Below are 17,305 nucleotides of genomic sequence, written 5' to 3' on the forward strand. Positions count from 1 at the left end.
ACAAAGTTTAATCTTTTAACAAATTTTGTAATATACATTTTCTTCTATACTTATATCAATCTAACTTTTGACATTTACTAATGTTTTCTTTCTCAACTTGGGTGTCCACCCTGCTCATTGTAGTTAGTAGAGCTGAATTTTAACTTACAAAATATGAGTTCACAACTGACTACCTATCAAATTTATCTACTATAATTTAATCTAAACTTGGGTATGATACAAAAAAACAAATCTATTACGTCTAATACTTAGGTAGAAAAATGTAAATTCAATATCATTATACCCTACATGAAATTTTTTTTTTCTTAATCTTAGTAGTTTATGTTTTCCAAAATAAAAATTTACGAAAAATTATGTATGTTCTTTTATCTATGAATTTTACCTTAAGAGTAGTTTTCAACTTTGGTGCAACATTTGTACTCTTTTGTTTTAATTTAAGGTTAAATTATAAAATTTTTTAGGTTTGTTTGGCATGGTAACGTTAAAAAGTGTTTAATAAGTTACCGAATTTTAATATTTGTATTTATTTTATTTATAATCTAAAAAATTTTGTTGGAATAAAATCAAAATTTCTTTTTAAAAGATGACCCATTGTATTTAATGAACATGTTTAATATGTCAATGACCAATTTACATAAATTTTGAAATTTTGTGGATGCATTAGATGTTTTAAAATTTATATAGATTTCTTTAAAAGCGAAATGGAAAATTGAAAGGTCTACTATACACCTTACTGGAAACAATTTTTAAAGTTAATTTTCCAAGTTAAAAAAAGGAATTAGTAATTTAACTTTATTTTACAATTATGATTATATATAGTTTTGAAATAAATAAAAGTTAATTAAAATATTTACAAGAATAAATTTTTATTAATGTTTATCAATAGGATAGTATGATATAAATCTATTAATATCTAAGACGGATAGAGTCCAACCACCAAAAATCAATTTCATGATTGTGTTAACTCAAGAGGTCACATGTTAGTAAGGATGTGTAGACTGTTGTTAGATAACAATCGAACTGGTTGCCCCAACGGGCCGAGTGGCGGAGACGGACACACCAACATATAAAATGGTGTGTGGAGCCACTTGGCCCAATGGGAACGGATAGAAAGATAAAGTGTAGTTGAGAGTGTTTGGCGCTCCACACTGAGTGGTGGTTGCTCCTTCTTCTTCTTCTTCTTCATCCTGGACTCGCATTTCTCCAATCCCTTTAAACACTGAAAGATTCAGAGTAACAACAGGGAGGGGATTGAAGAATAATGCCAGCCACAACACTTTCCCACTTTGCGTTTCATTCACCTCCCAACTTTCTTCCCACTTGTTTCATTTCTCCTAACTCTCCTTGCAGGAACTTCTCGCTTCATGATTCTATTCCCCTTCTTTTCAGGTAATCACAATTATGTGGACTCCTCTATTTGTCTGCTTCAGTTTTATTTCACTGTCGTTGATGCTAAACAGGAAAATACGAACATAGATGAATTCGGTCCCTGTTTTGCTATCTGAGCTGAAAACATCATGGAATTTCGGAATTGGGTTCTTCCCTTTTTAGGGTAGCAAAAGTTTTCTTCTTTTTTTTTTGTCGTGGGTGCCTTTTTTTTGGGGGGGGGGGGGGGGGGGGGGGGGATTGGTTTATTTCGAGAATTATCTTGAATACTGAAGTCATGTAAGAGATAAAGCAAATGGAGCTATATATTAATAATATTTCTTTAATGTTTTTGGAAAATTGGGGCAGTGAAGAAAAAGCAAAGGAATTTTGTTTTTAATTTGGGGGAGTGAGAAGGGTATTGTAATCATTACCGTAGGCAATATGATTTTTGTAAAATTGAACAGGAAATGGAAATGGTTGACGAATGGTCGCTGAAAAAGGAAATCTTTATTTAATGCAGTTCATACTTCAGAGAAGGTATAGATTGTGATATCTGTTTTTTGCTTGCTTGATATAGGTTTTCAAGTTGCTGCCGGACAGCAACTACCAAACCGTGGTATTGGCGCAAAACAGAAGTGGTTTCAAAATATTACGATCACCAAGTAACTTTCTCCCATTTCCCTTTTTTTGCAATCTCATTTTCTTTCCAATCCAATTTAACTATTCACTCGACTGGCATTTGTTATGCTGGATTCGAGGTACACCCAGATACTTTTCTGCTTCCTAATAAAATATAAGCTGGATGGTAGTTCTTAGGTTGTTTACATGTAATTTTGGAACACGTAATCGTGCGCGGTTTCGACCAACCCCTTTGGAATCATCTCTTTTTATTGTTTTTGGGGACAACCAATCGGGAACAGAATGCAGAGTATTATATCCCTTTTAGCAACTTACTACACGTTCCCTTTTTAGATGTTATATGCCTTTTTTCTGCCTTTTCTTCTCTCTCTCTCTTTTTTTCTTTTGTTGGACAAAATATGCACATGTAAAACGTATCATTTTCAGGTTCATTTCATGCATACTCGTCCATTGAGATAAATTGTCTTCCAGGAACCTTGTCATCATGACTACAGTAGCCGTGAGGTATCTACAAGATCAATAACTATTCTGGATAATTGTCGTGCACCTGAAAAGCCATTAGCAAAGTACAGCTCAGCGGAGGGCATTCATGAAAATACAGATAACCAAAAATCTAGCAGTATATTCAGCAGTTCATTTTTGAAATTTATGCTCCTGTCTGGGTTCTTCATACTTCAAGACTCTCAGCATGCATTAGCTGGTTCAGATGTTGCTACTGGGTTGCAGTCAGTCCCACTTCTGGGAGACCTTGGTGATATTAGCACAGGTTTTGCTTCAGTTAGTAAATCAGTCCTTGTAACTTTTTTGAATCGGCATTTTTTTCATGTTGAACGAAGCCTAGTTGTAGTTTGATTTCTCTGTGGAGAATTCCTGGTGGACTTGACGTCTCATTTACAATCTTGAAACGCATACGTCTGTAACTGCAAATAACATTCTAATACTCTTGGTCGATTTTAGCTAAACTATAGGGCAATGAATTTAAGCTTGGAGTTTAGTGTAAAGTGAAGAATCATACTTATGTTATCACTTTTTCTTCATGCAGGCGTTTTTGCTAATCTTTTTCTCAGAACTAGGGGACAAGACCTTTTTCATTGCAGTAAGTGCCAAATTAACTTCTGGTGGGAAAAGGAAACTTTGTAGTCTCCTGAACATGAAGTTAATATGAATGGGATTGAATTATTGCTTTCTGACATGTTGTTTGTCTTCATTATGATAGAATATGGTGCTTTTCCTAATTCTATGTTTACTATCTTTTGTAGGCGCTTCTAGCAGCTAGGAACTCTGCTGCTACTGTTTTTACTGGAACTTTTGGTGCACTTGGGTATGTAATTTCATAGTTATTATATACAAAAGGGTTTACTGTTGATATCTTATGAAAACATGGAAAGTTATCTGCAAATCCTTGAAGAGGTGTTTTTCCATGGCAGGGCAATGACCATCATATCTGTTGTTCTCGGACGAACTTTTCACTACGTTGATGAGATTCTTCCATTCAGGTACAATCCTTGTGATAAGAACATCTTTAGGACGAAGAAGTTAAGAGTTTCAGTTCTTAAACTGTATGTTCAATAGTTAATGCACACTTAATCCAAAATGGTTGAGATTTACATTATATGGTCCTAAATGGAATTACGGATTGGGGCACTTTCATTATTTTTATCAATTTAATTGTTTGAGAAAGATTTAAAATTTGATTCTGTTAGTGATACATAACTAAATTTGCCTTCAACCATTAGCTTAAGCTGTTGAGTGAATTGGTAGTTTATTAGATTCCTCTTAAAAGAAATTCCACGTACGATCAACATATTTGATTCTTTAGCACTGTTAATATATGATCACAGGCTTGGTGATAGTGATTTACCAGTTGATGATATTGCAGCTGTCTGTCTCTTGGTGAGTACTGACATTTTGTGATTGGCAAGACAAACCTTGAGACAATAACCAAATGACTTTATGGATGTAATTAAACGCTTTCGACTGACTTCAGGTTTATTTTGGGGTTACAACATTGCTTGATGCCAGCTCAAGTGATGGACTAAAGGCAGAAGATGAGCAGAAGGAGGTAATCTCTTATACTGATGTCTGACATCGGCTGCAGTGTCTTTAAATAACCCTTCTTTTACTTCTTGATCAAGTTCTCAACTGTATGTACTTACTATAACTATGGAGGTCAAATTATATCAGGTAAGTGTTAGGTTTTTATGTAACAATAAACTAGCTAAATGTTAAGATTCTTATGTGAAAATATACAAGAATTTTATGTCTTAAAAGTAATTAAATAGAAAATTTGGCATGAAATTAATAGACTGTCCTTATTGGAATGGCTAAGCCCCATGAGGTTATGAAATACTGAAAAGGTCTAAGATAAATGTAATATGTACTGGCTAGTACAGAAAACAAAATCTAATGCCCTAGTAATGAGACCTTCAATGTGCTGCCAAGCAGATTCGTTTTTATTCCTAATGCATGAAGCAAAGGATTGAAGCTGATGGACTTCGAAATTTTCCTTTTAAAAGTAAATGTTTTCTACATCTGAAAAGGAAAGCAACCTATTCATTTTCAAACTATTTAGAAAAGTAATATTGGGTTTTAATATCATTACATTGGACTACCACTTACCAGTGTTTTTAACTTGTCATGTACATAATACCTTTTCAAATTATTGATGAAAGTACATTTAAAGATGTTTTGTGAAACATGAAAAAAAAACTTTAGGCAAATTATGACTACTATAGTGCAAGGTGGAGAGCATTTCTTCGAAGGCTTTTTGTGTCCATGGACTCTGGTGGTGGAAATTTTCCAAAACTTTTTTTTCTTCGAAAAATTGTTTACTTTGTTTTGTTTTTCTTTTTATTCCAGTGAACTCTCAGATTAAAACAGTTGTTCTTTTTTTTTTTTGGGGGGGGGTGGGTGGGTGGAAGAGGAGGGGGAGGGGGAGGGGGACTGAAATGGTAAATATAGAAAAATAGTCTTAAAACTGCTGTAATCACAAACTCTTTTCCCCTCTAAGAGAACTATATGATGTTACTAAAATCATATGTACTTTTGTGAATGGACTACAGTAGTTGAAACTGAAAGTATGTTAGAAAATAACACTTTTGTTTTGAAATCTGAATCAGGCAGAATTAGCTGTCTCCAAGTTCTCAGGAAATGGTGCCGGAATATTAGCTGCTGCCAGTACTGTCGTCAGCACCTTTGCATTAGTGTTTGTAGCTGAGTGGGGTGACAAGTCATTTTTCTCTACGATTGGTAATCGGAAATTCTTTTGAATTCTACATATTCTTCACTATTTTCTTGTCATCGAAGTGTTGTATTGAAATCCATTACTGATACTAAATCTCGAAATTCGATTGTTTATATGATAGGATGGCCACATCTTGAAAAGATTAAGAGTTAATCATCAAATTTCGAATACATCGGGATTTGGCTGAAAATTATTAGAACTAATGAAGTAGACTTACTAGTTAATAGTGTAAACTGCGTTCAATTTTCCAGTCCTTTATAACTAATAAACAATTAACCATAAACAATTATAAAAAATTGTCTTTGGAATAAGCTTCTGGGAAGATCCAAACCAGCACTGGCTTTCTTTTTCTTCATTCAATATCCTTATGCGGACCAAAATTGTAGCTTTTTAATTAAGTCTTTAGTACTTCCTTCTATATCATAACTCAAAACTATATTTTATTTTTGCATATGTAGCCCTTGCTGCTGCTTCTTCACCCCTTGGAGTCATTGGTGGTGCACTAGCTGGTCATGGTGTTGCAACATTGGTAAACTTCTTTTCTTTTAAGAGCTTCCAGTTCCTACATTTGTGTAAACATTATATTAATCTATTGTGTAAACAACTTAGTGTGAAAGTCGATCTGTAAGATAGATTTTTATAGTTTTGAGTGTGTACAGAATCACGAACGTTCTATAAGTGGTTGTCACACTAACTTGAATCTTGTCTACCTGTCTACAATGGGGTCTTTTTATTAGGGGATCGTTTAATCCACGAATTCATTTGAAACAACACATTAGATACTTCAATTTAGAAAATTTAGAACAATGTTTATGTGGATGAGTGAAATAGAAGAAAATTTTAAATTATGCTTTTCTCATTTGAAACAACACACATATGAATGGACATATATGAAGTGTACCATGTTGAGGATTTCACATTAAAAATATAAATGAACCCACATTTTTGTAAAATTCAAGATTACTCCTTTTGTTGTTAATGAAACCTTCGGTTTATTTGATTTGATATTAGAGTCTAAACAAGCCCAATCAGATGTTGAGTCCAACTTTAGGATTTGATACAAGAATGGTGAACTCAAAAAGACACCAAATTGAGTATTCTACATTAAAGAAACGAAGAGACCTCACATATACATGGGTTACTCATATTGTTGATTAGTTTTGAGATGAAACTCCATGTTTATCTAATATACCAAATCTTTCCCTAACTATTTATCATGCTCATCCGTCAAGTTGCCAGTTTTTTTGGTCTGATTTCAATAATATATCTGCAGCTTGCTGTTCTAGGAGGTTCTTTGCTAGGGACATTTTTATCAGAAAAGGTAAGATGATCGATCATTCATTCTTCATCCACTTTATCCCTTTTATGAATGTTCACTACCATCAACTGCACACTATATGCTCCAGGTGGATGAACTCGATGCTTTTCTTATTTGAACTTAACATGAATTTCCTTCTTTCTAGGTTATTTATCTTTCTCTTTTTATCTTTCTCTTTTCATCTTTTTAAAAAGCAAAACACAACTCACTATTTTAAACTGTTCATTGTTCAATGTGGGTTGAAAGGCCAACCAAGCCAGGATTCTGATATGACAACATTTTTTTTTTGTCTATTTTTTATTTTTTTCATTTGGGGGAGGGGGTCTGTATTGAGATCAGTTATTCCCTGCACAAGAAGGGGAAAAATAAAAAAGGGAAAAAATGAAGAGAAAAAAAGAAAAAAGAAAGAAAGAAAGAATTGATCCTTTATATGATTACTTTTTCAATAAAGTAAACTCAGGGTTTTTGTAGGAGTTAAATATTTCCTTAGCTTTTCAATTATTGACACAAGTTTAGAAGGAAGGGATAATCAGTGAAAAATTATTCGTCAAACTTCTCTTTTGAATGTCCTAAAGCAGAGTCTTATGTCTCCAGAAAAGAGAGGAAAAAATCCAAAGTAATTATTGTTTGAAATCCCATTTGCTTTCTTTAATTCTCCCCCTCCCAATCAAATATATAAAAGAATAGAATATTAATGTAGTACTTATCCTTTGTTATTTTTTTCTTCTGGAATCTGGATATGTCCTATTTTTATTGTGACTGTATTCTTTCTTCCCCCCTCCAGAATTCCAAAGCATCATGCAAATGAAAATTCCCATCCTAGTAGCCGTATTAATCTCTGTTTATATTCAGGGCATAATCTTTTCAAATTTTCCGTATGCTGTCAGTCGTCAATGTGTGTTCTTTACCCCATTCAAGAATTATGGTAAACCAGAAGGGATTATCTTGAACTGCTCTACATGCACATAAAGAACCCAATAAATCTCATCTTTTTCATCCTCGCAAAGTTACAATATGAAACCGAGTGTCAGTTAGCTAATAGCTGTGCAATTTAGCAGCATCATTACATAGTATGTGCTTTAGAAAGGTTCCATGTATTAGTATTTGAACGCAACAATTTTCTGGAACAAGAAAGTTTTATGCTTTTGGGTCTTCCTGATTTGCAACTATTAATAAGTCTAGGCCCACCTACTAGGCTGCTTCTTATTCTTGTGCTCCTAACTCAAGTTGCCTGTTTTTATCTCAAAAGTGGAGAGCATATTCTTATTCCTGGAAATTACGTAAACAAAGGAAGTCCTTATTCTAACATATACTATTTTATTTGCAGATTATCGCTTACGTTGGAGGAGTTCTTTTTCTCGTATTCGCTGCTGTAACTTTAGTAGAGATAGTAAACTAGGAACTATAGTATTTCAAACTCTCTTATTGACATGATTTGTGAATTAACTTTCTTTTCTTCTTCTTTTCTTCTTTTTTTTTTTTTTGTTTTTTTTGTGGAATGAAGATATATATCTCAGAAAAGATTTATGGTGTTATGCACATCAAGTTTGAGCGGAGGAGAAGAAAGTTCAATCAGATCAATATAAAGTTAAAAAGTCTCAGAATCTAATGGTTGTGTGGCTTTGGAGTTCTTATCCTTGTTGGATGAGACAACGAGAGGTTGGCCATATTTTCTCCATACTTTAAGAACTATATTTGGTAAATGAGCTTTCAAAAAGTTATTCAGTTGATTTTTTGTTTGATAAATTTTGAACTTTTTTTGGTTGTTGCCAAGAGGCATCCTCTAATAGGTCGCCCCCCAAGTTGGTTGATGGTTTTAAGGTTCTTCATACATGTGCCGATATCTTATATTAAATCCTCTTTTAATTAGTCTTAAAGGAAAAACCATCAACCAATTTGGTAAGTTCAGAGTTCTTAAGCATACAGTGGTTCTACAGACCTTTTTCTTCCTAGAATTCTGACATAACCTCTTTTGGTTGAGGGTTTTAGGTTTCTACATACATGTGTCTCATGTTAAATCCTCTCTTAAAGGTAAAAACCATTTATTGTGTTTTGACTGATTTAGGCATATGTTCTCAATCAAGAATTCTTAAATCCACCATGCTTTTACAAACTTTCCCCTAAAAGTTAAACTAAATAATAAGCTCATTTCTATGACAATCCAAATGTATATATACATTTTATAAGTACATAGATTAAAATGGACTAAAACTGAGTAGTACAAAATCCGAAATCGAACAATCAAAATTACATTTAAACATATTAAAAAGTAGGTAAAAAACTTTCAAATAAAATAAAACCCTTTTACTGGTTTTCTAGAAAGGGGAAGTTGGAGATGACAAAAATGGTGGATGTGATTGTGAATAATAATAAAAATAAAAAGAATGATAGATTGTGAATTGGGTCTCTCTTTTTCGATCTTAATTCTCAAGTTCCCCATCTCCCAATCCCATCACTTTCCCCACTTTGATTCCGTACACTATATGTTCTGTCCCAAAACCACCACTCACTCTCTCTCTCTCTCTCTCTCTCTCTGCTTTACATGTGATTGTGAGCTGTGATATTTCTTTTAGATTGGATCTCATTTTCATACTCTTTTACTCTTTTTTTCTTTTTTTCATTTTACTCAAAACTCCAACTCTCTAACCTTTCAATTTCGTGTTTAATAACGAAGTTCAGAAGTAAACAAATAAGCACGACAAAAAAAGTTTGAAGATTAAAGTTATAGTTTAACTTTATACTTTTAAAAAGAAAATTGTTTTATTATATTGTCGAGTATTGAACTTTTAAATGAATAAAAGTTATTATTTTAATAACGTACAAAATAAGGCAAATAGTTGTGAGAACAAAAACCATCACATTCAAAACTAAAATAAATATATTAATGGGTAGGAGATTTAAATTTAAAACTATGGAATTAAAGTTAGGATTATGGAGAGCCCTCTAAGAAAACAATTTAATTAAGTTATATAGTGTTTGTCATACCTTAGCTTGTTAAACTAAACAAAAAAGAAGGAAGGAAATATATGATATAAATTTGGTTGAATCTATATTAAGTGACAAAAGCAATTGAGGAATTAAACGTAGAGAAAGATAACTACTTAAACAAAATCTATTACTATGGAAATATTCTTCTAGGATACGACAAAACCAAAATATTTAATCAATGAAGTAAATATAGATCAAATAGGTCAATGCGAGAATCTCGCCACAAACTTATATAAACTTCATGTCGAACAGACTAATTGAATAGTTAAGCAAGGAAAAGACGATATTTCTCTAATTTGTTTTGTTATGCTCAGCACATTCTAAATACTACTTAAGCCAACGGTTATACTACTGATGTAATATTGAGACTTGAGTTGTACTGTGTGTTCTACTTTATTCAGACATGAGTCTTTATTTAAACTTTTTTTTTGTTTCTCTGTAGTTACGGTGCAGTTGGCATGACAATGAGAACTAGGAGGAAAATGGCTCGTACCCCACACCCAACTTGGTTAAAATCAAATTTAGTAGGTTACCTCATTGGCTCGACCTTTTTTAGTGGTCTTACTTTGAGTTAGTCACATGTGTGATTCACATATCATCAAAGAGTCTCATAAGGACATCGAGGCTTTCCATTCTTATCACGAACAGTTGAAATAAGTACTTGATCGAGAGCGTAACTCAATACTAACAAAAAAAAAAAGTTGTATTATCAAAGGATGTATATATTTTGTTGGGGAATGAGAAGATTATAAGGACAGATGGGTTTCTTTGTGTTTACTTTTGATGAATTGTACTATCAAACGTAGCTTTTAGAAACCAACTCAACTAGGGGTTGCTCTCCACTTCTACGTACGCCATTGGCCGACAGCAAATAAAGCTTAAAGAATTAATGTTCAAACACTGTTGACTATATATATATTATATGATCACTTTGTAATATTATATTTTCTTCTTCATACTTTTACCATTTTTGTTCTTATCAATTTTATTCTGAACTTTTTATTTGAAGAATTTAAATAATCGTTTGTGTTATTTTTACCTTCGACTTTAAAAGTACATTGCTCTTTTTTTTAATAAGTTTTCATTTGAGAATTCATAAAAAAAAAAAAAAACATTATTATCTACTTTCCTTTTATTAAGTTATAGAACATGTGTGTATGCTGCAAAACATAATATAGTATAAAATTTGTAAGATTCCAAAGAAAAGTAATATAAGAACTAGATTTTGTTAAAATTTGTTCGTTTTAACTATTGATAATGAATAGTTTTTCACAACGAGTGAGTTTTTGTATATTTTAGAATCTTTTGATATTTTCTAAAAAAAAAAGAAGTTTTAGTGAACCCTAATTTGAAAAATAGATTTTTGAATGTAATTCAAGAATATGTTTTGAATCATTTTACAAAATTCAACAAAGTTTTTAAAACTTTTATAGATACTCATTTTAGTTTTGAAAGAAAAAAATAGCAAAAACAACAAATAATAATAATAAATAAATAAGAGAAAAAAAATAGAAACGTAAATAAAAAGTGCAAAAGAAATATCTAAAAAAAGTGGAGCAAGGAAAAATGATGACGTGGGGAGTAGGGGTTGGTTGTGGTGCCGTGAGCATGTGACATGGCACGTGTGCCTCATAGACTCACGAATATTTTATACGCATATTCTCTCTGATGATATCATTTCTATTTAATATTAACATCGTTAATATCCCATCCAATATAAAATTATATCATCAATCATTCTCACTCAAATTTTCTTCTTCTTTTTTACTTTCCATTTCTCTTTTGAATTTTAAGTAAATTATTGAAATTAATTTTTTATTAAATATTTACGTCGAATTTTAGTTTCATTAAATGTTGGTCGTTTGGATAAATATTTAAAAAATCAAATATGTAAATATTGGTAAAAAATTTAAAATTAAAATTGTGAAATATTAAAAATTCCATATATTATTTTTCTAATTCAATATAAAGATAGTAGAGAGATTTGAACTTCATTCACGTGCATTAATTAAGTTATAAAATTAATATTATTTTAATTACGGAACTATCCAACTTTTTTTATATTTATATACTCGGAAATTAAGATTTTGTGGTTAAGAAAAATATGATTGGGCATATGCGAAAAATATTAATATTTGGTTTGGTTAAACAGTGAAAGGGTTAGGTTATAGAAAGGGAGAAAAGAAATTATTTAAAAGGAAGGAGAAAGAAAAGATAGAGGCGGCCAAAATGAAAGTGGCGTGGCGATAACCCAATGGTTTAAAAGGGTGAGGTGGCAAAATCAAGTAGGGAAGAAGCAAAGGAAGAATAAATTCTTTTTGACTTTTTTATTTATTTCTAAAATTATTGTTTTTGATGAATGATAGAGGGAGAATTTTTTACTTTAAAAAAAAAATCCTGTGAAAATTTTGTGCTGAAGATGTGCTATGGCCTGGCCTTCTCACTGCCACTCTTTTATTTATTGGTAAACATCACCCATTCCAAAAAAGAAATATCAAACTTTATCAAATCCTTTTCTTTTCAAAATAAAAAAACAAAACATTAAATTATTGTTTTTTTTAGAATATTATATCACATGTTAAAATAGTAATTGGAACTTATGCATTTCTTAGGTTCTAACTTAACTAAGTGTAAATAAAAAATAAATAAATAATTTGACAAATAGCTTTTTTTTTTTTATTAATTTGAAAAGAATATTATACTATTAAAAGCACTTTTAAAAAGCAAATAACTAAAGAACTTTAGTAACTTTAATTTTCAAAATTAGAAAAATAAACCTCAAATGGCTAATGAAATTTTATAAACAATAGTTTTTAATCCTTATTTGTTATTATTATTTGTTCATTTAAAATTAACCGTTCTAATAATCTATTAACAAAAGTTATTAATGATATGAGAATCTTTTATCTTTGAAATAGTTACATATGATATAAGTGTGTTTATATATATGTATATGTTTGAACAAACAATCATGTGTTTTTAAAGTAATCTTACAATGAGGTGGTATGTCTTGTTCGTGTATTAGTGCATGATATAGATCATACATTTAAAACATCATGACTTTAATATTGGTAGAGATATGTTTAAACTGACAATTACATATAACATGTTGAAGTTGTGTATTATGGAGTGAATGGATGTGTTTTAGATCATGAGTATGAAACATTATAATCTAACAATTGACATATGTATGAACGAACAATCACACCATCTACCCTCTAAAATTTCATAAATTTCTATCCCACATTTCATTCCAAATAGTTACAATCTCACTAGTCAAATAATATTTTTAAAAAGCTATTATTTCATTAATTAGAATGTTCTTCGTGTACTAAAATAAAGTATTTTACATGCCCCACACACATGTAAGGGTGAAAGATTAAACTTGTTGGAATTGGTCTTGTAAACAATGCATTGGAATGTAAATTAGGCATTTGAATCTAGATGCCCAAGACAAAATGCTTTGACAAAAATTGAATGCCTAGAAATTTGATTGCATGGTGGAAGTTTGATACGGTGAGCTTCTTCAATGCTTAGAATGATAATATGTTCATACGAACGCCTATACCTTGTTGCATGTATCTCGTTCTCTAAGTTTGGATGCTCAAGGTATGCGGCCAAAATCTACAAAAAAAAAGAAAAAAAAAAACTATAACGAAATGGTTGAATTGCAAACTGTTCGAAGTTCAATTATTATTGATAATGCCATAGTGCCCCAATATAATATAATATAAAAAAAAAAATCAACTACAACTGCACCAAAATCGATCGAAATACGAAACATTCTTTTAATTTGATTTTGCTCGAAAACAAAAGAGAAGGAAAGAAGATAAAAGAGAACCTTTCGAAAAGTGTATTTTGTTGACAAGTCTCAAATGATATGTAACATGTGAACGAACTAAAAAACTTAATTGTTTGAATAGTGTTAAATGAATATTAAAAAGTTAATAAAAAATAACATCATTGGAGAGCACAGTTATGGAAGGGAAGGAGGAGTGTAAAGATATAGTGAAACTTTGATTTGTGTCAAGGCAAAACCACATGAACAAAGAAAAAGGTCAAATGTTCACTTTTTCCACAATAATCAATGGAAAAGAATTAGAAGAAAAGTTATAATTTAGGAAATAAAAGGAAAAGAAATGAAAATAAAAATGAAAATAAAAATAGAATAATTCCAAAAGCTTTTAGGGGGGCCAAACCAAATTTAAGCCCTTAATTTGGTTGAAACGTTATTTCATTTCAATTCAAAGAAAGACGTGAAAAACGACGCCGCTTCGAGATTTCAAAACAAAATTAAAAAAAGAAAAAAGGAAAGAAGAGGAATGGAGTTTGAAGAAGACGTGAGAGAGAGAGGCGCGTGGGAGGGGGGCGTTGTTGAAATAAGGAAAACCGGGGGGCAATAATAGAAAATAAAAGAACCGGGAATCGGCGCGGGGGGAGTGAAGAGAAACGTGGAAGTCAATAAGAACAGCAGGAAGTGGGGACCATAGGAAACAAAGCAACGGTGACGAGGCGCTGCCTGACTCATTTTTAAATATCATTATGCTTAATTATGCTGACGTGTCATTTCTTCTTTCTACTATTTTCCCGATTTCGGATCGCCACGCCATCCCCCCTCCCCCCCCTCTTCACCTAACCCACTTCCCCCACCTTTACCGTTTTAGCGGTTTGCCGGTTTCTCCATTTTTTCTTACACCTCATTATTTGATAACGCACACTTTCCCAAACTAATTTAATCTTTTAAATTTTATTTCAAATAAATTAATTTTTTAAAAATAACAACTAACTATAATAAAATTTATTTGAAATGTAAATATTTCCACAAATATTTTATTTTTTATAATTTTAAAAATCATTTTATTTCATATTTATAATATTTTGTTATCTTTGTGAGTATATTTTTCATTTAATTTAACTTAGTTTGAAAATCATCTCAAATTATATTGATACAAAATAAAAAAATAGAAATTTGATGGTCTTTAAAATTAATTTTGTACGTGTGAAATCTTAAAATATAGCAAATTTGATAAAATATTTACATCATATAACAATTTTTTTTTATTTTGTCAATAGTAAATATGGAAAAATATTAATATGATTCTATCAGTGTCATTTAATATTAACACATGGATCAAACTTTTTTTTTTTTGAATATTTTGTTTGTTTGTTTTTTTGTATGTTTTGTTTAAATTATTATTTAACTTCTAAACTTTAATTTTTCCTTTTGATATATATATATTTTTTTACTTCAACAAGTGTTTAATAGATTTCTTCGCTTGATTTTGTATTTTATATCAGAAGTTTAGAAAATGTGTGACAGATATGTTTGGTATCTTTGTAAAAAAATAAGTTTGTATATTAAATACGTAACTGAATATTTCATAACCTACCAAATACATTTAAAGTTTATGAATTTGTTAGGAGCATTGATTAAAGTTCAAACATACATTGTCTTGCCTTTTAAAGTAGAGACTAACATAAATGTTTATAAATGCATTACACATTGAATGTTTAGACTCCATTTAATTTTTTTTTCGTTTTTTTAGTTATGAAATTCGAATTTGAGTCATTTCTTCGTAGTTATTATTTATTACTAATTTTTTAAAATTAAATTTAAATTTTGAAATCTAAAAAATAATAATTAGAACTTGACTAAAAAGTTTAGTATTTATTATAAAAAAAACGTGAGAACCATAATATAGAGTTTAGATGAAAATATTTTAAATTCTTCTTCTTATTATTTTTTTATTTTTACAAAAGGATGGTCTTAACAAATTTAAATTGAATAGACCAATTACAAATAATTAATTATTTTTATCGACAAAAGCTTAGATCAACATCACATCAAATTGTAAAGAAATAGAACATTTCATAAAATATTTACACTTCCAAAAAAAATCTAAATTTTGTTTTTAATGTTTTACTTTATAGAATATAAATAATATTTCATTTTTTTTCTATTCTAGAAAAAAAATCAATTTAATTAATTATATATATATGTTTTCAAAAATAATATTTAAATAAAAAATAACAAACTATTTATGTCAAATAAAATAAAATAACTACAAACAAAATTTATTAGTAGGAATTTTCTTTTTTTTTGATAATTTACCTAAAGAAAATGGTGAAATGAAATGCATCCACCAGGAATGTATTAGGACGGTAGAAGCGCCCAAATTCATTTCGTAAATAAACGGTACCTAAAAAAGTAAAATAAAATATCTTTTTATCTTTGTCATTCCTACGTATTATTTTAATATTTCTCATTGTCACCTCCAATCACAATTATTTATTTTTTATCTTTCTAAAAATTATTTATTTAGGATATGTATTATTATTAGGGTTTTTTTTTTCTTTAAAAAAATATAACTTACTGACAGAAAAAAATCAATTTCTAAAATAAAAAAAATTCACAACTTCACGATAAAAAAAATACTTCAATTGACAAACATTAATCGTCATTCACAGACGTAATGTATTTGGTACACGATCGTTCGTTTGTCAATATTCAATATAAAATATTCATATTTGATAGATAGTCCACTAAATAGTAGTTTGAAAAAAAGAAGATACAACATTTATAATAAATTGAAAACAAATATAATAATATAAAAAATACAGAAAAAAAAGACGATGGAATTAAAAATAAAAATTACAAAAAAAAAGTATTTATGAAATGTTTATTTTATTACATGACTAGTAAATGTTTGGATGTTGTGTAATATTTATGAAATTAACCTTACTATTATAATAACATCTACTCAAATGTTTTATTCTCACAATCCATTAATACAACCCCTTCGTATTTTTTAACATATGCATTATTTTTATTACATGCTGCTTCAATTGCTAAAAATGGGAGTCTAATATAGAAAATATCTTTTACTACATCAATAGAGGTTCAAATTTGTAGTATTAATTATCATTAAATTAAGTTTATCTTAACATTAGAATAAAAATAAAATTTTATCCTAAAAATTAAGTTTAATTCTTTTTAGTGATAAAATAGTTTATGTTATCGTTGAGAACTTAAAAATTACGAGAGTGGAGGAAATAAAGCCAACAAAACTATTTTGAACTATAGAACCATTTCGAATTAATCTCTATTATATATACTGTGTCACAATTTTAAATTTATATAATTATTTTCAAAAATACAAAACTTATCAAAGTTTAGAGGTTTATAGCTAGCTAAAATGGAATGTTTTAAGTTATAATAAATATTTGCAACTTTGGGATTAAATGATGCTTGCAACATATAGCAAACGTTTAGTGGAAGACGTGTTTTAAGTTATAGTGATGAACAATAATAAATTTGAGATGTCATTGATTTATTTCCTCAATTAAGTTAATATTAATTATGATTAGACGGAGTGTAATTAAAATTAAGGTTAAATTAAAAAATAATTTTTAAAGGAAAATAATGAAACCTCTCTTATTGAAAAAAAAAAAATTTATGGATAATTATTTTTTTAAAAATGAGATCATACATATGAAAATTAAGAAAGCTTATAATCCATCTATGGCAGATCCAATAATGGAAAGCTTTGTGCCACAGTTGGGAACAAATCCTTTGAAGCACCCAAAAGATCAGTAGTCTGCCACATGATTTTGTGAACATTTAATATATTGTAATTGCTCCACCGTCCTACCAAAGTATTCAACTCGAAAATCTCTTCAACAAAAAGGACCTTGCAATAGTAAAGTTGGCCTTTTCCACCTTCAATAGTCTCCTAGCTGTTAAATTA

The 17,305-nt window shown here is 29.8% G+C and overlaps 1 protein-coding gene across 3 annotated transcripts; it reads left to right on the forward strand.

Moving 5' to 3' along the window:
* Nucleotides 1–1,055: 1,055 nt before the first annotated feature.
* LOC101211177 (protein PAM71, chloroplastic) lies at nt 1,056–8,299 on the forward strand. 3 transcript variants are annotated; one of them, XM_011656408.2, is made up of 12 exons: nt 1,056–1,389; nt 1,946–2,030; nt 2,434–2,784; nt 3,050–3,103; nt 3,267–3,328; nt 3,435–3,503; nt 3,849–3,900; nt 3,995–4,069; nt 5,127–5,256; nt 5,710–5,780; nt 6,525–6,572; nt 7,897–8,299. In XM_011656408.2, exons 3-12 carry the CDS (start codon nt 2,656–2,658, stop codon nt 7,966–7,968), a joined length of 762 nt encoding a protein of 253 aa, XP_011654710.1. In that variant the 5' UTR covers nt 1,056–1,389; nt 1,946–2,030; nt 2,434–2,655; the 3' UTR covers nt 7,969–8,299. The 3 variants fall into 3 exon arrangements, with proteins under 3 accessions (XP_011654710.1, XP_011654711.1, XP_004143960.2); XM_011656409.2 differs by having other exon boundaries at nt 1,057–1,389; nt 2,434–2,773; XM_004143912.3 differs by having other exon boundaries at nt 1,061–1,389; nt 2,479–2,784.
* The last annotated feature ends 9,006 nt before the right edge of the window (nt 8,300–17,305 follow it).

Source organism: Cucumis sativus, chromosome 5 (genome assembly GCF_000004075.3).
Source record: "Cucumis sativus cultivar 9930 chromosome 5, Cucumber_9930_V3, whole genome shotgun sequence".
NCBI lineage: Eukaryota > Viridiplantae > Streptophyta > Magnoliopsida > Cucurbitales > Cucurbitaceae > Cucumis > Cucumis sativus.